The 23,656-nt window shown below is 43.6% G+C and overlaps 1 protein-coding gene across 1 annotated transcript; it reads left to right on the top strand.

Annotated features, from left to right (window-relative positions):
- Window positions 1-8,116: 8,116 nt before the first annotated feature.
- Window positions 8,117-9,058, top strand: LOC132570058 (taste receptor type 2 member 1-like). The gene has a single exon (XM_060236499.1). It carries the CDS (start codon window positions 8,117-8,119, stop codon window positions 9,056-9,058), a length of 942 nt encoding a protein of 313 aa, XP_060092482.1.
- Window positions 9,059-23,656: the final 14,598 nt, after the last annotated feature.

Below are 23,656 nucleotides of genomic sequence, written 5' to 3'. Positions count from 1 at the left end.
ACGGTGTGGCCTAATATGCAAATGAGCTCATGTGGGCATTTTCTACAAAAAAGCCCTGTGTGAAACAATGGTGATGTCGGAGTGTGTGGCCCAATATGCAAATGAGTTCTTGCTGGGCTTTTTCTACAAAAAAAGCCCTGCTCAGCATAATAAGCTGGTCAGAGTGTATCCTAGGTAGGATCTCATGAATGTGGAAGTGAAAATGAAGTTACCTAGGAGGTAACTTCATTACCTAGGAGGACTCTAGATGTGTCTGCCTCTACTCTGAAACAGTCCTTCAAGGCCATGCTCATGTAACTAAGTCAGAGCCACCTGAAGCTGAATCTACACATGACAGATACAATGCTGGTCAGTAATGCTGCATCTTTGGAGCAGAGGTGTCAAACATGTGGCCCGGGCCCCCAGAGGGTTCCTATCAGGCCCTTGAGCCACTGGCTGTCATCTGCTTCCTTCTTCCTCTCTTGCTTTCTTCTGCATCACAGCTTGCTTTGCCAGGCTTGCTCCATTGCACAGGAGCTACAGAGGAAAGCCTCTATTTTCTCCATTGGCTGAAGCTCCTCCCTTGGGGAGGAAGGAAAGAAGGATAGCTTGCTTTGCCAAACTCTCAATCGCACAGCAGAGCTACTGAGCCAAGCCTCTCTTCCTTGTATTGATTGAGGCTTCTCCCCCTCCTGGTCCCCTGGGAAAAGAAGGAAAAAGCCAGAGCTTCCTTTGTAAAGTTCCCTGGGTCGTACAGGAGAGATAGAAAGAAAGCATCTTTAAGACCAATGAGTCTTTTATGAAAACAACCCTTGAGAAAAAATTACTCATACAGTGCTTGAAGCACTTAAAATCATTTATTATCTATAAGCTTTGTCAGATTTAGCAGCTTGAAGAGTATTTTAGGTCAGAAGGGTTTATCTAAGGAGATCTCAGATGGGAAAGGAGCAAATTATTGGCAAGAAAGATGTTTTGACTAGCTAAGAGATGAGAAACTTTTAAAAGGTAAAGGTAGTTCCCTGTGCAAGCACCAGCCGTTTTCGACTAGGGGTTTACGTTGCTTTCACGTTTCACAGCAGACATTTTTCCGGGGTGGTTTGCCATTGCCTTCCCCAGTCATCTACACTTTCTCCCCAGCAAACTGGGTACTCATTTGACCTACCTTGGAAGGATGGAAGACTGAGTCAACCTGGAGCCGGCTACCTGAACCAGCTTCCGCTGAGATCGAACTCAGGTCGTGAGCAGAGGGCTCCAACTGCTGTACTGCAGCTTTACCACTCTGCACCATGGGGCTATTGAGAAACTTTAGATACCAAGATTTTCTCACTGGACATTATCTGAGCCCAGCTGATATCTAAGGGAGATGGACATTAGCCAACATGGGAGTGCGTCTGCTCTAGCAGGTGCTAAGAAAGATGTCAAAGTAAGATTAGTAGGTAAGATCTTTATCTGAAATAAGCATGTGAAAAGAGAAGAGTTCTCATAGTTCTCATAGCCAGTTTGGTGTAGTGGTTAAGTGCATGGACTCTTTTCTGGGAGAACTGGGTTTGATTCCCCACTCCTCCACTTGCACCTGCTGGAATGGCCTTGGGTCAGCCATAGCTCTGGCAGAGGTTGTCCTTGAAAGGGCAGCTGCTAGGAGAGCTCTCCAGGAGAGTTCCGTAACAAGACAGGAACGCCAGCCATCTCTGCCTGAGATGTTTGGTGGGGGTGGCAACTGTGTGCCAAGAGGAGGAATCAGGTATGGCAGGAGGGTGATCGCCTGGAACCTTGCCAGGTCGGTCGCCCATGGGCTTCCATTTTCAGTGGTCAAGAATCCTGGGGTGCTAGGATTGCTTGAGTACCTGGCACCCTGGTACAAAGTTCCTGCTAGAACCACCATTAGCAGGACCATTGTGCCATCTGTTTTCAGGGTGACCAGATCTGTGGTGAAGGAGCATTTGTCCCATGCTGTCAGGGGGACTGTTCATTTCACCTCAGATATCTGGAGCTCCCAACATGCGTTCAAGGGGTATCTCTCCCTGACTGCGCATTGGTGGCAACCCAGTGAGCTGCAGGATGGGGGGTGGCAGTAGCGGCAGGTAGGGTCAGGGCCGCCAGGCCGGCTATCACTAGGCCTTGCTTCACACTGAAGCAGTGGATGCACCGCACACGGCGAACATTCTCAGAGCCATCCTCTCACACCCCTCTGGGAGCGGTAGGCCCCTGAGAGCAGAGACAAGTGCTGTGATGGTGAGGGACTATCTTTCAGAGCCTAACGAGTCACAGGAAACGTCTCCTTTGGACTGCTGGGTCATGAAGGAGGGGGTCTGGCCGGCCCTCTCCTCCGTGGCCAAGGCGTTCCTCTCATGCCCACCGACGAGCGTGCAGAGCGAGTGCATCTTTTCACATATGAGCAACATTGTCTGCCCACATCGCAATCGCCTGCAACCCTGGACAGTTGAGCAGTTGGTCTTCCTGAAGGTCAACTTGCCTCTGTTTGGCTCCCCGAAGATAGACTTTGAGAGTGAATGAAGTGAGAACCTACTTGTGCCTGCATCCTCTCTTGGCCCGCGCTTGGAAGGTGGTTGTAAAACGCTCTTCCACTAAACATAGACTAGAGTACAAAGATAACCCAAAAACTCACTCACAAATTGATTGGCAGTGCACCCCCCCACACACACACCTCATCCATCCCCAAACCAAAAGTGAATGCTGATTTAAAATCTGCAAAGCAATCCAAATTTCCCCAGTCCGCATCCACACTAGGGACGTGCAAAAAAAAAAATTCGGAATTACACAGATTCGGAAGTACACGGGGAAAAAAAATTCGGATTCCCCGTGTACTACTGAATACCGTATTCGGAATAGCCGTATATACGGTAATGCGCGGCTATTTCCGAATATACGGCCCTATTATACCCTATGGGCCATTGAAATCAATGGCAAATAGGGTATATTTGAAGCCGCCTGGAGGGGGGGTTTGAGGGAGAGCCCCCAAATTTGCAGGGGACCTGCAGGGGACTCTCCCCTCCAACACCCCCAAGTCCCAAAAAGATTGGGCCAGGGGATCCCATTCCAGGGGCACCCAAAGAGGGTGCCCCTATTCCATTATTATACCCTATGGGCCATTGAAATCAATGGCAAATAGGGTATAATTGAAGCCGCCTGGAGGGGAGGGGGTTTGAGGGAGAGCCCCCAAATTTGCAGGGGACCTGCAGGGGACTCTCCCCTCCAACCCCCCCAAGTCCCAAAAAGATTGGGCCAGGGGATCCCATTCCAGGGGTACCCAAAGAGGGTGCCCCTATTCCATCATTACACCCTAAGGGCCATTGAAATCAATGGCAACATAGGGCATAATTAGAGGCTACTGGGGGGCAGGGGGCTTGAGGGAGAGCCCCCAAATTTGCAGAGGACCTGCAGGGGACTCTCCCCTCCAACCCCCCCAAGTCCCAAAAAGATTGGGCCAGGGGGTCCCTGTCTTTGAGCTCCCCAAAAGGCCCATTGCCAACAATGATGGGGAAAGCCCAATTAGCCACTTCCTCCACTACAATTGCTGTGGGGAAAGTGGCTCTGGCCAGAGGGGGGTTTGAGGGAGAGGCCCCAGAACTGCAGGGCAGCTTCAGGGGACTCCCCAGCATGCAACCCCCCTGGCCCCAAAAGACAGCACCCATCTGTGGGCACCCCAAAAGGAACACTGCTCCCAATGGTGAGAAAAAAAACAATTAGAGCCACTTCCTCACTGCAATTGTCGTGGGAAAAGTGGCTCTGGGAAGCAGGAGGTTTTGAGGAGAGCCCCCCAAACTGCTGTGCAGCTTCAGGGCACTGTCCCACACAAAACCCACAAGGCCAAAAAAAAATTGGACCAGGGGTCCAATTCCTGGGGCACCCAAAGCCAAACCTAACTTCACACCAGAGAATCTCTATATGACCCAAATGCACTACATCCCTCTATCTACTCTATGAACCCTGCAGGCCTGGAACCAATGTAAACCCAGTTGCCAATGTCACTGCCACACAAAACACAATCTGCTCAAGGTCTGCTCTGAAGACCTGGCTGCAGCAAACCCAGATGCCAGCTCTCCAGCCCTACCCCAAACAACACGGGGAGAGCTGGCCAACAACAAAAAGCCTGCTGTTTCTGGGTCTCTCACCCAGGTGCCAGCTTCCCTGCCACAGAACACACAATCTACAGATGCCAACTCTCCAGCCCTGCCCCAAACAACATGGGGAGAGCTGGCCAACCACAACAAGCATGCTGCCTCTGGGTCTCTCACCCAGGTGCCAGCTTCCCTACCCCAAACAACACAACTCTAATCTCAAACAAGAGAAGTGGTGGACCAACTCAAGTGTTTAAAAAGTGGCCTTTCACCAATAAGAAAACTTAGGCCAAATCAGTCAACAACACCCACCCCCAAACCAGGAAAAGTGACAACAGGAAAAAAAGGCCAAGCAAAGCAACTCAAGTTTTTAAAAAGTGGCCTTTCACCAATAAGAAAACTCAGGCCAAATCAGTCAACAACCACACCCCCACCCCTAAAACCAGAACCATGAAAAGGGGGACAAAAGTGGCCTTTTAAACAATGAAAATTAGGCCAAACAGCACCCCCCCCCCCAATAACCTGAAGATAAAAGTAACACAGCAGCAACACAACACAGAAGCAACAAATCAAACAATGAAACAGTAAAAAACTCAACTTTTAATAATACAAGAACTCCCCCCCCCCAAAAAAAAAAACCCTTCATCCTAACCCCAAGAAATCCAAGGCACCCAAATCAGGAGAAGTAAAAGGACACTGCACTAAAAAGTCCTCTCACTAAATTAAGATATGGGCAAATTAGCAAAAAAAACCCACCCCAGGCCCCCACCCCCAGCAGAACCTAACCCCAACCCCAAATAGGCTACCCTACCCACCCAGTACTCAGTCACCCACCCAAATCTGGACAAGTAAAGGGACTCTAGTCCTTTTACCAACAAAAACTAAAACAAGAACCCCAAAACTGTCTTACCTCATCTTCTCTGAGTCCAGGGAAGTAAGGCTGAGTGAGAGAGCAGCAGGCAGCAGCAGCTGAAGCCAAGGGCCAGCCACCAGCAGCAGCACAATCTCTCTCACACACACCAAGCCACACACCAACACAGCAATGGAGGAGTCCAGCAGGAAGACTCCTTTAAAAGGTTCTCTGGCCCTACAGAGAGCAATTTCAAAAAATAGCACTGCTCTCTGTTTGGCCAGACAACAGTGCTTACTTGGATACCCAAGTAAGCAAAAGATCAAAAATAACAACAATGTAGCTGATGGCTGGGCCATCAGCTACACAACAGCCCTGCAAAGCATGCATTTGCAATGCATTTTGCAAATGCATGCTTTGGATTGGCTGCTGGGGCTCCTCTTCCCCCTCCCCCCCTCCCTGATCCCAGGGAGGCTATGGCAGAGGCGGGAAGAGGCCACTAAAGGCGGGAAAGCAGCTCCTTTGAGGCTGCAGAAGCCATTCCCGCCTTTTTCTTTGAAAAATTTTTGACAGCCGTATACTTCCAAATAGCTATTCGGAAGCATATGGCGAGCCGTATTCGGCTGCCGCATAATAGGCGGCAATGGGAATCGGCTACAGCCGATTCCGAATACAGCCGAATCAGTGTTGATTCGGCTGTATATTCGGTTCGGCCGAACCAAATGCACATCCCTAATCCACACATGCCTAATCATACTGAAAGGGCCATTGCAGCCCCCAACTGTAACCGAGAGCACCCACAGGCCCAGACAGGATAACCCAGGTTTTTTTTCAGGGGCAGGAGGAAGAACGAGGGAGGAGCCAGTGATGACGACAGGCAGGCAGCCGCCATACCAATGCTGAGGTCCCTCTAATGGGACAGTGATAACTGGTGTGTCGCTGCTGAACTGAGAGAGAAGGAATGGTTCCTTTCCTCTCACACAAACTGAGGCCCTCCCAGTGATCTTCCTCATTTGGGGTGCAACTCTGGCTTGCCTCCTCATGGTGCACCCTAAGTAATGCAAAAGAGCTTGAACCAGCCAACAATCCATCACTAAAGGTAAGTCTAAATGCTTCTTGCTTTGTGTCAAATACAGAATGATGTGGAGCTAGGTGTGGTCCACCGCTTCTCTTGCTTGAGAGTTGTGTTATTTGGGGCAGGCCTGGAGAGCTGGCAACTGTAGTTTGCACGATCTGTGAGACACCCAGAACCAGCATGCCTGTTGTGCTTGGCCAGCTCTCCCCGCATTGTTTGGGGCAGGGCTGGAGAGCTGGCATCTGGGTTTGCTGCAGCCTTGAGCAGATTGTGTTTTGTGTGGCAGTGACATTGGCAACTGGGTTTATATTGGTTCCTGGCCAGCAGGGTTCATAGAGTAGATAGATGGATGTAGTGCATTTGGGTCCTATAGAGATTCTCTGGTGTGAAGTTAGGTTTGACTTTGGGTGCTCCAGGAATTGGACCCCCTGGTCCAAATTTTTTTTTTTTTTGCTTTGTGGGTTTTTTGTGGGACAGTGCCCTGAAGCTGCACAGCAGTTTGGGGGGCTCTTCTCAAAACCCCCTGCTCCCTAGAGCCACTTTTCCCTCGACAATTACAGTGGGGGAAGTGGCTCTAATTGGTTTTTTCTCACCATTGGGAACAGTGTTCCTTTTGGGGTGCCCACAGATGGGTGCAGTCTTTTTGGGCCAGAGGGGTTGCATGCAGGGGACCCCCCTGAAGCTGCCTTGCAGTTTTGGGACCTCTCCCCCCTCTGACCAGAGCCACTTTCCCCACAGCAGTTATAGTGGAGGAAGTGGCTAATTGTTCTTTCTCCATCATTGGTGGCAATGGGCCTTTTGGAGAGCCCAAAGACAGGGACCCCCTGGCCCAATCTTTTTGGAACTTGGGGTTTTTTTAGGGGAGAATCCCCTGCAGGTTCCCTGCAGTTTTGAGGACTCTCCCTCAAACCCCCTGCCCCCCAGTATCCTCGGATTATGCCCTATGTTGCCATTGATTTCAATGGCACATAGGATATAATGGTGGGATAGGGACAACCTCTTTGGATGCCCCTGGAATGGGACCCCCTGGCCCAATCTTTTTGGGATTTGAGGGTTTCATATGGGGAGAGTACCCTGCAGGTCCTCTGCAAATTTGGGTGCTTTTCCTCAAACCACCTCCCCTCCAGACAGCTTCCAATATACCCTATTTTGCTTTTGATTTCAATGACCCATAGGGTATAATGGGGCCGTATATTCGGAAATAGCGATATATCTCCAGTATATATGGCTATTCTGAATACCTATATTTGGAAATATACGGTATTCTGGATATTTTGGCCCTGTATATTTTTGATCTGATTATTTCCGAATTTATTATTTTTTTGCACACCCCTATTTGACACCCCTATTTGCTTTGGAGTGTCAGATTAACTCTCTAGTAGCAAATGCAGAACAGGTTAAGAGTAGACCTTGGGGGTGCTCATGAGCCCAATTTTTCTGTTTGCCTCAATTGGCCACGCTTGTATCACAGGTTTCCTTTTTTCTTTGCCTTTTCCACAACAATCCATGGTTTTGCAGCCTGGCTGGTTTCCTGTAAAGCACTGTACATTGGGCCGCTCTAGAACATGCCCGGGAAAGGGCTACTGCTGCAAATTTAAGACAAATTAATAACTAGTAATAATAGTTGAATTTGGTGTAATATTGGTTTCAGATTGCAAATGAATAGTGCATCACCATATCCAGGGGCCATTTTGTAGAAAAATAGGTGGTGGAACTCATCCAGGGATTGTTATGCAGCTGCACCTACTATTCAATGGACAAAGAGGAGATCTCAGAAAGAGGAGGTGGAACTCTAAGAAAGGTTCAGGAGCTGCGCTGCTGTGAGCTCAAACTGAATCCCAGGCCTGACCATATCTAAAGAGAGATGCGCGCACCATTTTCAGCATCTCTGCCAAATGTGCAAATATGAAATTTTAGAACAGGATATCTGTTTCTAGTAACCCAACCCTTTCTGGTAAAGATTTGCATCTCAGCAGGGTCATTACTAGAAAAGAGTTCCTGCCTCTCCAGATGTATTTCAGTTCCTAAATCAAAGGCCATAGCGCTGTGCTCTACCGGATGGATATCACTGAAAGGACAGCTTGAGACAAACTGCAAACATCACAGAAGAAACAGTTTTTTGTGCTCAGAATGATGGCAGCTTCCATATTGATGATAATCAGTGGAATTCTTCTGGCTATTGAAGCCCTTGTTGGATTGGTAGCAAATGGATTTATTGTCCTCATGAATTACATTGACTGGTTCAGAAGCAGGAAAATATCCCCAAATGACCAGATCCTGACCTGTCTTGGCTTGTTCAGACTTCCATGGCTGGTACTGATAATTCTGTATGTAACTACAACCTTGGCTAATGGCAAATGTAATTGTCATTTTGAATATCTAATACTTCCCGTCTTGTGGATATTTACAGACATTACCACTGTTTGGTGTGCCACTTGGCTCAGCGTTTTCTACTTGGCAAAGATTGCCACCTTCTCCCACCCCATTTTCCTCCATGTGAAGCAAAGATTTTCAGGATTGGTGCCCTGGTTGCTTCTGGGATCAGTTGTCTTCTCTGCTATTATGACTCTTGTTGTGGTCGCAAGCTTGAGCAACGGCTTCTCCATTTGTGATTCCAACAAATCAATTTTGAACATCAGTGATTCAGAAATTACACCCCCTGACCTATATATTTACCTAGTTTTTCTAGTTGCTGTCCCAAATGTCATTCCTTTAATCATATTAATGTCATCGTCCATCTTGTTAATGACTTCTCTGTGGATGCACACAAGACGTATGCAAGGCAATGGAACTGGCATCAAGGACCTCAACACTCAAGCTCACAGGACTGCCATCAAAGCTCTGGCTTCCTTTGCTGTTCTATACCTGTTTAGTTTTTTAGCAGTCACTGCTCAGGCAGTAATGCTCTGGAAACATGTGGACGACACTTGGCTATTTATGATGGTTGATATCGTAATTGTGTCTTATCCTTCTGGACATGGCACTATCCTGATACTAATTAATCCCAGACTAAAACAGGTATGCGTCAGGATGGGGTTCCACTTAAAATGCTGCTCTGGTGAAATGCCTTCTTAAAACCTACCACTAGATCACAGAGAGGACATTCTTTTTTTCAGGAAGGATCCTGAGAAATGTTTGCAGCACAATCCTTCAGGAAGCTCTTCATGGGTAGACATGGTGGTGTCTTTCACAGAAGCCTGTACAATGGGTGGATGATCAATTAGATATTTCATCACAATAAATTAATCTACATTGATAATGCATGTCAAATCATTCTTTTCCCTTCTTCTGAACCGATCAGGTTAGAAATGCTGCTCTTGATTTAGATACAATGGCTGAGGGTAATATGTCAGTGATAATTTTATATATAGAAATGCAGTTATTTCCCATTTTTTAATATACTGTGGTCGTTTTCATCTACAAGTTATGCTGGTAATGCCATATAAAAACTTATACATTGAAGTCTTTATTACTTATGATTTCTTTTACAACATTGTGATGACCATTCATAAAATGAATATCTGTCTAGAATCAATCTATTATATTGTCAATTGTATTTTACCTACACATGCTATTGATGCTGTAGTTATATTGCAGCTGTCTTGCTGTTCCCGCTGCCATCTGATATTGTTTTGTTATAATAATAACAACAACAACAACAACAACAATAATAATAATAATAATAATAATAATAATAATAATAATAATAATAATAATAATAATAATAATAAATTTTATTTATATCCCGCCCTCCCCGCCAAGGCAGGCTCAGGGCGGCTTGAACCACATTCACAAGTTTGAAAAATTGTCATACACAATGCTTTGTTAATCTATATTTATTGTTTTATTGTTTCCAGTGCCTTATTTTTATTACTGTTCTCTTGCTTGCAGGGGAGTGCAGGATAGAAATCAAATAAATTAAATGATTGATAGTTATAATTAGATTCAAACTGGTTTGAATGCACTGTTTTAAAAGTTCTTTTAGCGCCTTTGTTTTTTCTGTTCAGTGAGGGTTACTGTGGACTAGCTGATTTCGGTTTTCATTTCTGACTCAGTATGTCAGCTTAATTGAGTCAGGGTCTTTATCTCAGTGTCTGCATGTCTGTTTTGCATATAGAAGGTCCCAGATTCCATCCCCAGCATCTCCAGTTAAAAGAATCAAGTTGTAGATGATAGGAAATACCTCTACTTGAGAGTCTTCTATGGTAACAACTGCTATTTTTCTTAATGTGGACTAGTTCAGACAATTCCAGTCACAAAACAGCTAGTGGAGAAGGTATGGTGATTAGTTTTCCTAGGAGGGTCTCTGATGATCTGGTTGTTCATCTGCTCTGTGTGTCTCTAATTCAATCGCAAACATTTCAAGTTACAGGGTTTCTATTTTTCCTTTTAATGATGGTGTCACCCCAGAGTTGGAAACGACCTTTTAATTCTGATCTCCCAAATCTAGGGAGAAGGTGGAATAGGGTTCATTGCAGAAGCATCCCTGTTCAGAACACCTGTGCTCACAAGGCTACTATCCGAGACTAGGGGTGTGGAGAATTTTGCAACTTAAATATTTACCAGGTGAACACGCCTTGCTTGAATATCTTAGTTATTTGCAGGAAGCGTTCCTGATCAGATTAACTTGCTGCTCCTCGCCAAGTTTGTCTTGAGCACAGTATCACACTGAACAACTTTGTGACTGTGCAGTAGCCACTTGGTCATTGCCACTGGTGTCTGTTCTTACCTGGTCTGAGAACTAAACTACTGCAAACAGGGCAGCATCCCCCAGGGTCATGGTCAGGTCCAAAAATTGACAGACTTGTGCCAAACCCAGAATCACTTGCCATTCATCCCCTCTTTGCACCTAAATAGACAAACTCAGTGCCCAGGATCAACAAATTCCATTTCCTATAATTTCTGCCTTCACAATTTGTGGCATGCATTCAAGAATGAATGGCAGGAGTAGCAAGATCTATGGGCAGAACACAGAGATACGAAGTAGTAAATAATGAATCTCACATACAAAAAAACAAATCTTAACCAGCCTATGTGACACAAGCTGAGCTGGGGCTCCCCTGATCTAGGTTGCATTCACAAATAGTACTGGAGGACTCACCTGCTAAAGTGTTATTGCTTGTGGAGAGCAAGTTTGGTGTAGTGGTTAAGTGAGTGGACTCTTATCTGAGAGAACTGGGTTTGATTCCCCACTCCTCCACTTGCAGCTGTTGGAATGGCCTTGGGTTAGCCATAGCATTGACAGAGGTTGTCCTTGAAAGGGCAGCTGCTGTAAGTGCCCTCTCAGCCTCACCCACCTTAAAGGGTGTCTGTTGTGGGGGGAGAAGATATAGGAGACTGTAAGCCACTCCAAGTCTCTGATTCAGAGAGAAGGGCGGGGTATAAATCTGTAATTCTTCATGAACATTGCAAGAAGGGAGGAGGGGCTTCCTGATTGTGCTGTTTTCTGATGGAAAAAAGTCAGGAAGGAAGGGGCCTGTTTTCCCTTTCCTCGGGTTCCACTTGTCATCAGATTATGTTACTAATAACCAGGGCTTTTTTTGTAGAAAAAGCCCAGCAGGAACTCATTTGCCTATTAGGCCACACCCCTTGATGTCACCATTGTTTCACACAGGGCTTTTTTGTGGGAAAAGCCCAGCAGGAATTCATTTGCATCTTAGGCCACCCCTCCTGACACCAAGCCAGCTGGAATTGCGTCCCTGTTCTCTCCTGCTCAAAAAAAAAAGCCCTGCTAATAACAACACATGGTGCCTATACCTTTCTAGTTTTTTAGCAGTCACTACTCAGGCAGTAATGATCTGGGAAAACATGGATGACACCTGGATATTTGTGATGCTTAGTATAGTAACTGTGTCTTGTCCTTCTGGACATGCTGTTATCCTGATACTAATTAATCCCAAACTAAAACAGGTATGGGTCAAGATGCTGCTTCTTTTAAAATGCTGCTCTGGTGAAGTGCTTGTTTAAAACCTACCACTGGACCACAGAGACAGGACATTCTCTTTCGCAAGAAGGACCCTGAAAAGCTCCTGCAGCACAGCCCTACAGGATGCTTCTTCATGCTCTTCCTCCTCTTTCACAGAAGGATGTACAATGGGTGGATGATCAATTAGCTTTTTAATCAGAATAAATTAATCTCCGTTGATGATGCAGAGGTCAAATCATTCTTTTCTCTGCTTCAGATATGGTCAGGTTAAAAATGCTGCTCTTGATCTGGACACAATGGCAGCGGGTGATACGTAAGTGATGATTCTATGTAGAGAGAAATGCAGTTCAGAAATGCAGTTATTTCCCAGTTCTTGCTATACTGTGGTTGATTTCATGTACAATTTTTACGGGTGATGCCATCTGAAAACTTATACATCGTAGTCTTTATTATTTATGATTTCTTTTATAAGTGATGACCATTCTTAAAATAAATATAAGTCTTGAATCTCTATATCAATTGTATTTTACCTACATATGTTATTGATATTTTAGTTATATGGCAACTGTCCTACTATTTTGGCTGCCATCTGATATTGTTTTGATTGTTAGTCTACATTTGTTATTTGAAGTGTTTTATGTATTATTTTTAGGTGTCTTATTTTTATTACTGTTCCCCTGCTTGAAAGGCAGCGTGGGATGAGAATATATAAACTACCCTAAATGGATGATAGTTATAATTAGAATCTGACCAAATGGTTAAAACCAGGGCTTTTTTTGTAGCAGAAACTCCTTTGCATATTAGGTCACACACCCCTGGTGTAGCCATTCCTCTAAGAGCTTGCAGGGCTCTTAGTACAGGGCCTACTGTAAGCCCCAGGAGAATCGGCTACATCAGGGGTGTGTGGCCTAATATGCAAAGGAGCTCCTGCCAGTGGCGGACTGGCCGGGGTGTCAGCTCGCCTGATGGCAAGTGGGCCCTGATGAAGTGGGCTGCCTTAAACATTAGACAATATGTTAAAAATGTTAATGTCCTTTTAGTAGCTTGAAAATATAATAGACGTTCCAATAGTATGACTGTAATGCAACTAAAATTCACATTGTATTTAGGGTTGCCAGCCTCCAGGTGGGGCCTGGGGATCTCTCGTTTTTACAACTGATCTCTAGCTGGCAGAGATCAGCTCCCCTGGAGAAAATGCAATCTGAATTTACATTTAATATCTACTGCATATTGCCAGTAAAATGTACAATACATGTACACCGTAATTACTAAAAGTATATATACATTTATTTTGCAAAAGTTTTAACTGTACCTTTTTCACTTATGTATTTTTTGAAATTTTTATTTCTTATAAAAATGAAATGATAGCCTTAGAGTTGGGGGTTGGGCCCCCTTTGTCTCCTGGCAACCAATATATTTAGACCCAGTCCACCACTGGTTCCTGCTATAAAACAAGCCCTGGTTAAGACACTGTTTTAAAAGCCCTTTTAGCTCCTTTGTTTTTTTCTATTCAATGAGGGTTACTGTGGACAAGCCTTTTAGGTTTTTATTTCTAACTCAGTATAAACCAGCTTAATTGAGGCAGGGTCTATAGCTCAGTGTCTGTGTGTCTACTTTGCATGGCTGAAGGCCCCAGATTTAATTCTCAACATCTCTATTTAAAAGAATCAAGTTGTAGATGACAGGAAATGCCTCTACCTGAGAGTCTTCGATGGTAACAACAGCTATTGTTCTTTCTGTAGGCTAGTGCAGACAATGCCAGTCACAAAACAGCTGGCAGAGAACATAGGATGATTAGTATGATGAACATATGATGATTACCTAGTAGGGTCTCTGGCGATGTGGTTGTGCATCTGCTCTGAGTTTTTACTGTTTTTTTTACTGGGTTTTTTTTTTTTAAATGATGGGTAATTCTGACCTCCAAAATCTAGGAAGAAATTGGAATAGCATCTCTTTTCAGAACTGTGCTCACAAGGCTACTACCAGAGACGAGGTGTGTGGAGAATTTTGCAACATATATGTTTATCAGGTGAACACGCCTTGTTTGAATCTCTTAATTATTTGCAGGATTATTTGATCAGACTAACTTGCTGCTCATGGCCAAGTTTGTCTTGAGCACAGTATTGTATTGAACAACCTTGTGGCTGTGCAGTAGCCACTTGGTCATTGCCACTGGTGGCTGTTTCTGCTCAGTCTGAGAACTAAACTACTGCAAAATGGGCAGCATCCCCCAGGGTCATGGTCAGGTCACAAACTGACAGACTTGTGCCAAACCCAGAATCACTTGCCATTCATCCCCTCTTTGCACCTAAATAGACAAATTCAGTGCCCAAGATCAACAAATTCCATTTCCTACGATTTCTGCCTTCACAGTTTGTGGCATGCATTCAAGAATGAATGGCAGGAGTGGCAGGATCCATGGGCAGAACACAGAGATACAAAGTAGTAAATAATGAATCTCACACACAACCCCCCCCAAAAAAAATTTAATCAGCCTATGTGACACAAGCTGAGTCGGGGCTCCCCTGATCTAGGTCACATTCACAAATACCATTGGAGGACTCACCTGCCAAAGTGCTAGCGTTTGTGGAGGCTCATGAACATTGTAAGAGGGGAGAAGGGGCTTCAGGCTTCCCTCCTCTGTTGTTTTCGTATGGAATAAGTCAGCCATGAAGGGTCCTGTTTTTCCCTTCCTCGGGTTCCACATGTCATAAGATTATGTGACCAATAACAACACATTGTGCCCATCAAAGGAGGCAAGAGACCCCCTGAGGCTGTTTCTGCCAGGGAAAAGAGCACAAGAGGGAAGCCTGAAACCTTTTCTGCCCCCTCACAGCACTCAGTAGCCTGTAGAAGGAATAAAAGCTTTGGCTGGTGAGTCTTTGGTGGCACATGGGGCTATGAGCCCTGCTCATGGAACCCTGACTTGGCTTGTATGACATATATCATTTTGCTAGGTCTGCAGAGGGGGGGGGGTGTTTTAGAGGGGAAAACTTTAAGTTGCTTCAATGTTTTTCTCTGATGGTAGGAGCAGAATAAGCTGGTTGGGGTGTTGCTGGGGGATTTTGTAGCCCAGGAGTATTTCAAAGACCCTCCGTTCCCTTGAGTTATTTTATTGGTTGGGTGGAGACTGGCAAGGGGCTTGAATTCAGTAAAAAAAAAGAGAGGCAGTTGTACTAAAACAAAACTATTTAATTTCATTATAAGCAGAGCTTTTTTGTAACAGGAACTCATTTGCATATTAGGCTACACCCCCTGATGTAGCCGATCCTCCAAGAGCTTACAGTAGGCCCTGTTCTATGAGCCCTGTAAGCTCTTGGAGGATTGGCTACTTCAAGGGCGTATGACCTAATATGCAAAGGAGTTCCTGCTACAATAAAAGCCCTGATTATAAGCTTTTAGGACAGAAAACACTTTGTTATTCTTGAACACAGAAACTATAACTTTTCAATATTCATCATATCATCTCATATTCCTTGGACAGACATATGCGTAATGCAGAACAATTTTGCGTAATGCAGAACACCTTTGGGGTGTCCATATTTGCATCACAGGCTTCCTCTTTGCCTTTTCCACAATAATCCATGGTTTAGTAACCTGGCTAGTTTTCTGTAATAAACTCAACGTTGGGCTGCCCTAGAAGATGCCCGAGAAAAAGCTACAGGTTCAGAATTCAGTCAAATTAATAACTAATAATAATAGATGAATTTGGGGTAATATCGGTTTCAGGAAAACAAATTCCAAAAGAAAGGTGCATCTCCATTTGTAAAGACGAATGTGCATATCATATTCAGCATCTCCGTCGAATGGGCAAATATGAAATATTAGAACAGGATAAAACTATACAGTAACTCAACCCTTTCTGGTAAAGATTTGCATCTCGACAATGTCAACACTAGAAAAGAGCCCCTGCCTCTCCAGATGTTTTTCAGTTCCTAAATCAAAGGCCATAGTGTTGTGCTATCCTGAGCTGAAAGGACAACTTGGGGCAAACTGCATTGCAGAAGAAATGAGGGGTTTTGTGCTTAGAAAGATGGTGACTACCATATTGAAGATAATCAGTTGTATAGTTATGATTATTGAAATCCTTGTTGGAATTACCACAAATGGATTTATCGTCCTCATGATGTACATTGACTGGTTCAGAAGCAGGAAACTATCCCCAAATAACCAGATCATGACCTGTCTTGGCTTGTCCAGATTTGCATGGCTGGCATTCGCAACTCTGTATATAACTCTGTATAGGCTCTTCTTTTCTGTTGGGAAGCATAATTGTCATTATGAATATCTAATACTTCCCATCTTGTGGATATTTTCAAACACCACCACTGTTTGGTTTGCAAGGCAATGGAACTGGCATCAAGGATCTCAGCACTCAAGCTCACTTGACTGCCATCAAAGCTCTGGCTTCCTTCACTGTTCTGTACCTGTCTAGTTTTTCAGCAGTCATCCGGTGTGACATGAATGGCACTTGGCTATTCATGATGTCTTGTATCGTAACTGTGTTTTGTTCCTCTGGACATGCTATTATCCTGATACTAGTTAATCCCAAACTCAAAGAGGCATGGGTCAGGATGCTGCTTCACTTAAATAGATAGACAGATAGACAGATAAATTTATTGTCATTGTTCTCAAAAAAAGGAAAATGAGAGCAACGAAATGAGGTGCTTTTCCGCAAACATACCAACACATCAACACTAAAGAAAAAACATATACATAAACCATTTAAATACTTCTAAAACAAATAACCATTCATAACCCTACATTTAGCCTAACCACAACATGCTCTAGTAAATGCTGCTCTAGTAAAGTTACCTCTTGAAAGCTACCACTAGACCACAGAAACAGGGCATCCTCTTTTGCAAGAAGGATCCTGAAAAACTCTTGCAGCCCAATCCTAAAGGAAGCTCTTTATGGGTAGATATGCTATTCTTCTTTTTTCAGAGAAACATGAACAAAGGGTGGATGATCTCTTTGATTAGCTATTTCAGCAGAATAAATAATAATGTACACTAATGATACATTCTTTTCTCTGAGTCAGAACTGGCCAGGTTAGAAATGCTGCTTTTGATTTGGATACAATGGCAGAAGGTAATATGTACATGATGACAGATATCTTGAAAAATTTACATTTCTATAAAATGCAGTTATTTTCCAGTTTTTTGTATACCGAGGTTGTTATTGTCTCCAATTTCCATTGCTAATGTCACATGAAAACTTATACATTGAAGTCTTTATTACTTCTAATTTCTTTTAGTAATGTTCTCATGACTGTTCATAAAATGGGTATCTGTCTAGAATCTCATCAATGTATTATATTGTCAATTGCATTTTACCTACATATGTTATTGCTGTTGTAGTTACAATGCAACTGTCTTACTGTTTTGGCTGCCATCTGATATTGATTTAATTGTGAATCTATATTTATTGTTTTATTTATTGTTTCCAGTGTTTTATTTTCACTGCTTTTCCCCTGCTAGCAGGAGAGTGTGGGCTAAAAATCCAATAAACCAAACTAAACTAAATGGATGAAAATTATAGTTGTATTTGAAAAGAATGATTAATGCACTGTTTTAAAGGTCTTTTTAGTGTCTTCAGTTTTTCTGCTCAATGAGGACTTCTGTAGACCAGCTCTTTTAGGTTTTCATTTCTGACTCAGCATAAACCAGTTTAATCAAGACAACGGGGACTCTAACCTTTTTGAGCTCATGGGCACCTTTGGAATCCTGACATGGGAGGGATGCAACCACAATGCAGCCCCCAAGCCCAACACACAGAGGAAAATTCCTTGCAGGTGTTCCTGCAGTTTTAGGGAGGGGGTTAGATGGGACCCACTAGGGCAGGGTGGCCAAACTTGCTTAATGTGAGAGCCACATAGAATAAATGTCAGATGTGTGAGAGCCACCAGACATGAACGTCAGATGGGTGAGAGAAGGAAGGAAGGAAAATAGGTGGGGAGGGAGAGAGAGAGAGGTGGAAAGAAAGCAACTTGAACTTTAAATGCATTCTCCAAGCCACTGACTGACTTGGCTTGAAGAAGTGGTTTAAAGAGACAAATGCCTTCTCTGGTGGGGGCTTCAAAAGCCACACGATGTTTGTGAAAGAGCCGCATGTGGCTCCTGAGCCACAGTTTGGCCACTCCTGCACTAGAGAGATGGGTATAAAGCAGCTTCACGTTTTCATGTGGCCAAGACCTGGTTGCATGTCATATTTCAAAACTGTTGTGGCACGGTCCAAGCCGATGGGAAGAAGAGAGCATCGGTGTGTAGGGATGGGGGTGTGGGGGAGGAGAGATCAGAACCTTGAATCAAGCACTTTTTTTTTAAGAGATGTGGGTTTATTACAGGAAATGTTGGATCCCACTAATCTGGCAGAAACAGTGGCCAGGATTGCCTCTGGTTTAGGAGTGGAAAGGGACTTCCTTGCTTTCAAATACGATGCTTCTGATAGCAGTATCTGAGCAGAGCTCTTTCAAGGTACACGGACCATAAGGCAAATTGTTGATAAGCTGTTTTTGAACTATTACATTGCTGTTCTGGTTTTTCAGAGCATCCCTGGCAAGTATTTGTCCAGCCGCTGCTTAAAGACTGCCAGTGAGGGGGTTGATTGCATTGTTGAACAACTCTTACTGTTAAAAAGTTTCTCCTATGCCAGTCCTCTCCTCTGCTGCCAGCAGGAACAGCTCCCTGCCCTCCTCTAAGTGGCAGCACTTCTAATACTTCAAAAGAGCAATCATGTCTCCCCCTTCAACCTCCTCTTCTCCGGACTGAATATCCCCAAGTCCCTTAGCCTTTCCTCATTGGGCTTGCTCTCCATGGTTACTCGGAAGTAATCTACAGTGAGCACTGTGGCACCTACTCTCTACACATGCACAGGATTGCAGTTTTAGTTTAAAGAAAGATGATGATATTGGATTTATATCCCACCCTTCACTCTAAATCTCAGGGTCTCAGAGCAGCTCACAATCTCCTTTATCTTCCTCCCCCACAACAGACACCCTGTGAGGTAGGTGGGGCTGAGAGAAGCTCTCCCAGAAGCTGCCCTTTCAAGGACAGCTCTGTGATAGCTATGGCTGACCCAAGGCCATTCTAGTAGCTGAAAGTAGAGGAGTGGGGCATCAAACCTGGTTCTCCCAGATAAGAGTCCACGCACTTAACCTCTACACCAAACTGACCCTCCTTTCTCACATCAGACTTTCTAGTTAAAACAATTCAGACTATCCCTGAAATTTCCATAGTAGAACAACCAGATTTGAGCCCAGAAGCACCTTAGAAACCAACAAGATTTGGGGGAGGGGGCACAAGTTTTCTTTGAAAAGCCTGGCTACTGATCAATCTAATTTATTTCATGACTTTGTAAGGAAAGGTCTTCTTTCATTAAGGTTTTTAAGTTCATACAATGCAAAATTATGCTCCCAAAAAGAGCAACGTTTTGGCATAATGGAAGTGACAACCAGCTCTGTGTTTCATTATCTAAGCCTCCAGCTGAATCCATCTCTGCTCTGAGCCACCGTTTGCAGGCCATGGTCATGTAACTGAGGCAGAACAAGGTGGAGTTGAATACAGACACAACAGAGATAATACTGGTCAGGAATGCTGATGCTTTGGAGGGACTGAATCGCATTGTGGCGGCCAGAGAAGTGCTGGCAAATGTAGAGCAGGTTAAGAGTGAGACGGTGCTCATCAAGAACCCGGCCTTGCTGTCTTAAAGCCAGGTGCCTTCTTTGACCTATATTTGGATTGCTCATTTTCTCCTTTCTTTGACTTGACCGCAATAATTCATGGTGTTTGTAATCTGGCTAGTTTTCTGTAATGCACTCTTTGTTGGGCTGCTCTTAAAGACACCTGAGAAACTGCAGCTGGTGCAGAATACAGTAATACAGTAAAATTAACAATTAATAGCAAAAGATGCATTTGGAAAAATACTAATTTTGACAATAAATCACAAAAGAATAGCACATATTCATTTGTTTAAAAAAAGATGCAAAGTTAGTATTGAACATCTCTGCAGAATGTGCAAATATGGAATATTAGAATGGGATATCAATTCCTGTAACCCAGTCCTTCCTGGCGAGTTTTGCATCTCAACAGAGTCAATACTACAAAACAGCTCCTCCCTCTCCAGATGTTCTTCATTTCCCAGATTGAAGGCCATAACATTGGTCTCTCTCAGGTTAATATCACTATAGGGGCAGCATTGGAAAAAGTGTGAACATTACAGCAGAGGAAGCCCTTTTCTTTTCTGCTTAGAAAGATGGCTACCTTATTCATGAGCATCTGTTTTGCACTTCAGGTTATTGAAACCCTCGTTGGAATGGTAGCAAATGGATTTATTGTCCTCATCAATTACACTGACTGGATTAGAAGCAGGAAACTGTCCCCAAATGATCTGATCCTGACCTGTCTGGGCTTGTCCAGAATTGCATGGCTGGTAGTCATGATTCTGGAGAGAACTGAGAATTTCTTTCACCTAAGCAATCGTATTTGGAATAGCTCACATCTAATGTCTCCCATCCTATGGATATTTACAAATTCTGCCAGCATTTGGTTTGCCACCTGGCTCAGCGTTTTCTACTTTGCAAAGATCGCCATCTTCTCTCATCCCATTTTCCTCCAAGTGAAGCAAAGAATCTCTGGACTGGTGCCATTGTTGCTTCTGGGCTCAGTTATCTTCTCTGCTCTGATGGCTATTATTATAGTCACAAGCTTGAGCGATGACTTTCCCATGCACAGTCCCTCCAATAATTCAGAAATTAAAGAGCTTTACTCCTGGAAGTGCATGGATATTCTAGCTATTCTCATAAATCTCATTCCCTTTCTGATATTTTTGTCCTCCACCATTTTATTAATGACTTCTCTGCGGAAGCACATAAGGCGCATGCAAGGCAATGGAACTGGCGCCAGGGATCTCAACACTCAAGTTCACTTGACTGCCATAAAAGCTCTGGGTTCCTTCGCTGTTCTGTACCTGTCTAGTTTTCTAGCAAACATTTCACAGGCAGTACTGATCTGTAATGACATGGATCACACTTGGCAATTGAGGCTGCTTGATCTTGTGGTTACTGCTTATCTGTCTGGACATGCCATTATCCTGATATTAATTAATCCCAAACTGAAACAGAGATGGATCAGGATGCTACATCACTTGAAATGCTGTTTGTGTGATGCGCTGTCTTAAAATCTGCCAAGAGACCACAGGGAGAGGACATTCTTTTCTGCAAGGACACTGAAAAGCTCTTGGGACACAGTCCTAAAGGAAGTTCTTCAGTTGTAGACACTTTAAGTGCTTCCCCTTTAATGCAAATCTATGCATTTTACAAATGGTGAATTGTCTCTTTAACTAGTAATTTTGGTAGAACATATATGCCAAATTAACACTATGGGCCAATCCAGATTCAAAATCCAAGACTTTTTTTTTTAATAGCAGGCTTGGACAGATAGGAAGATTTTTACTTTGGATCAGTTAATAGTCACTAATGATGAGTGTTTTTATTTTCTCAGGTGAGGTTTAGATATGACGTTAAATGGTAGTATTTACAACTGCAACTTCTCTTGATATCTATATATGGCCCCGCAATTGATCACAGGGTTCTAGCATCCTATTTTTCATACTTAACATCTCCTCAATTACAGTGAGCATTTATGCTTGCAAGATTTAATGCTCTCCTTACTGTGATTATTTTGGAAGATTTCAAAATGTTCTCTATTATGAAAGACTTTGTCCTTGTAGGACCAGAAAGCCTGAACCTGTATCTCGCGCTTTGCTTTATTGCGATTTCTCCTTCAAACTATAGGGCTTTGTAATTAGTCCTCTTCTACACAGATTTCTTGGATATCTTGATGAGAGGTTCGCTTTTATCTACTATTGGACCAGATCCTATATATTACTTTTTGAGTAGTAAGGTATATTATGCACATTCTAATTGCTATGAGGATTTAGGAGCATAAAGTAAAGTGCTCTGGTGAGGAATGTCTCCCTTTGTAATTGTAAAATGGTACTTCTTTTTCTTCCTTTTGATAAGTTTATAACTTTTTTTAAAAGGGGGGTTTTTTAATGAAAAGAAAGAATAACAGAATAGATGATAGGCAGGCAGGCGGGCAGAAAGCAAGAAAGCAAGCAAGCAAGAAAACAGATTGATAGAAGATTGATGGATAGACAGCCAGACAGACTGACTGACTTCCAATTTTCTGTGCAACAAATATGTATTTATTTAAATAAATTTATAGCCCTCCCTTCTCTACACCACAGGGCTCAGGGCAGGTTACAATAGTAAATGTATACAATAATTTAAAGGAATCAAAACATAATCCATACAGTATTGAAACCTATACAACATCGAAAAATACAACTCACTTGATGGCAATCAGACATGTTGACAAGTGCTCCCAAAAAAAAACTTTCAGTAGGTGAGCGCATAGATGAAAACCAGATACTGGGTGTCAGAATTTGAAGAACTTCAACCAAGACTCATAACTTTGTTGCAAAAGTATAAAGCGTTTATTGAGAACTGTGTCCAGGAGAAAGATGAGTTGACTCTGATAACCAGTTCAGCTGTGGATACATTCTTTATGCAATTCTAACCTAAACAATAAAACCATTTCTCACACTCTGGGAGACAGTTGTCTGTTCCCAGGACTTCTTATCTCTATGGAGGAGGAAGGAGTCCCACTGTGATGCTCTGGCAGGCCAGCTTCAAAGGGCACCTGCAGATGGTTCCCAGAGGCTGTTTGTCACCCTTCAGTGATCACAGTCTATTTGAAATGCAGGGCACTGGGTTAGTAGGGTTAGCTAACAGGACCCATGGTTAGTAGGCAGTTACAATATGGAGTCAGTCATGCTAACATTGCCAAGCTCAGCATAATACACAGATACAAGTTCTGACACTGGGCAGGTGGCAGAAAAGCAGCAACAATCGTGCCAGGTAGATAGCCAGGTAAGGAAGGCCAATGTAATTAGATCTCCACAGCCTCAACCATAGGTTTGGCAGAATGTCTGTTTTACAGGTCCTTCAGAATTGCAATAAATCTTGCAGAGCCCTGATCTCACTTGGGGGAGTGTTCCACCAGGTCCGAAAAAACTTTGGAACCATACTTAAACTTGCACTCTCAGTCTGATGCTCTGGACCACAGGGAGATAGACAACACATGGCTGGATGGCTACCATGGGAAACGGGATCAAATTGAATGAGATTGGATTGGACGAAATATAGACCCATTTTATGAAAATTTCTCCAGAATGCATATCCTCCAGGACTTTAAATCAAAAGGTCCAGTTCCAACTGTCAAATGCTTTCTCTGCACCTAAGAACATCAATGCAGATTGTTTTTCATTATGTTTTTTCCAAATATTCCAAATGTCTAATACAGTTCTAACATTATCCCTCTTTGAGAGCCAGTTTCATGTCATGGTTAAGTGTGTGGACTCTTGTCTGAGAAAACTGGATTTGATTCCCCCCTCCTTCACATGCACCTGCTGATGTGACCTTGAGTCAGTCACAAGTTCTCGCAAAACTGATCCTCTCAAGAGCAGTTTCTGTCAGAGGTATTTCAGCCCCACCTGCCTCACAGGGTGCCTGTTGTGGGGAGAGGAAGGGAAAGGAGATGGTAAACTGCTCTGAAACTCTTTCAGACAGTAAAGGGTGGGGTATAAATCCAATCTCTTCTTCTTCTCTCTTTTTAAAGGTAAACATTCATTTTGATCTTCTGAAATGAATTCTTCAAGAATTATTTTGAGGTTTCTAAGAAATC

The sequence above is a fragment of the Heteronotia binoei genome, chromosome 4, assembly GCF_032191835.1.
Source record: "Heteronotia binoei isolate CCM8104 ecotype False Entrance Well chromosome 4, APGP_CSIRO_Hbin_v1, whole genome shotgun sequence".
In the NCBI taxonomy this organism is placed as follows: domain Eukaryota; kingdom Metazoa; phylum Chordata; class Lepidosauria; order Squamata; family Gekkonidae; genus Heteronotia; species Heteronotia binoei.
This window is presented reverse-complemented; position numbering and strand designations above follow the sequence as displayed.

Bases quoted from the DNA above. Each gene is read 5' to 3' on its own strand.
- LOC132570058 (XM_060236499.1), top strand. From the start codon at position 8,117: ATGGCAGCTTCCATATTGATGATAATCAGTGGAATTCTTCTGGCTATT.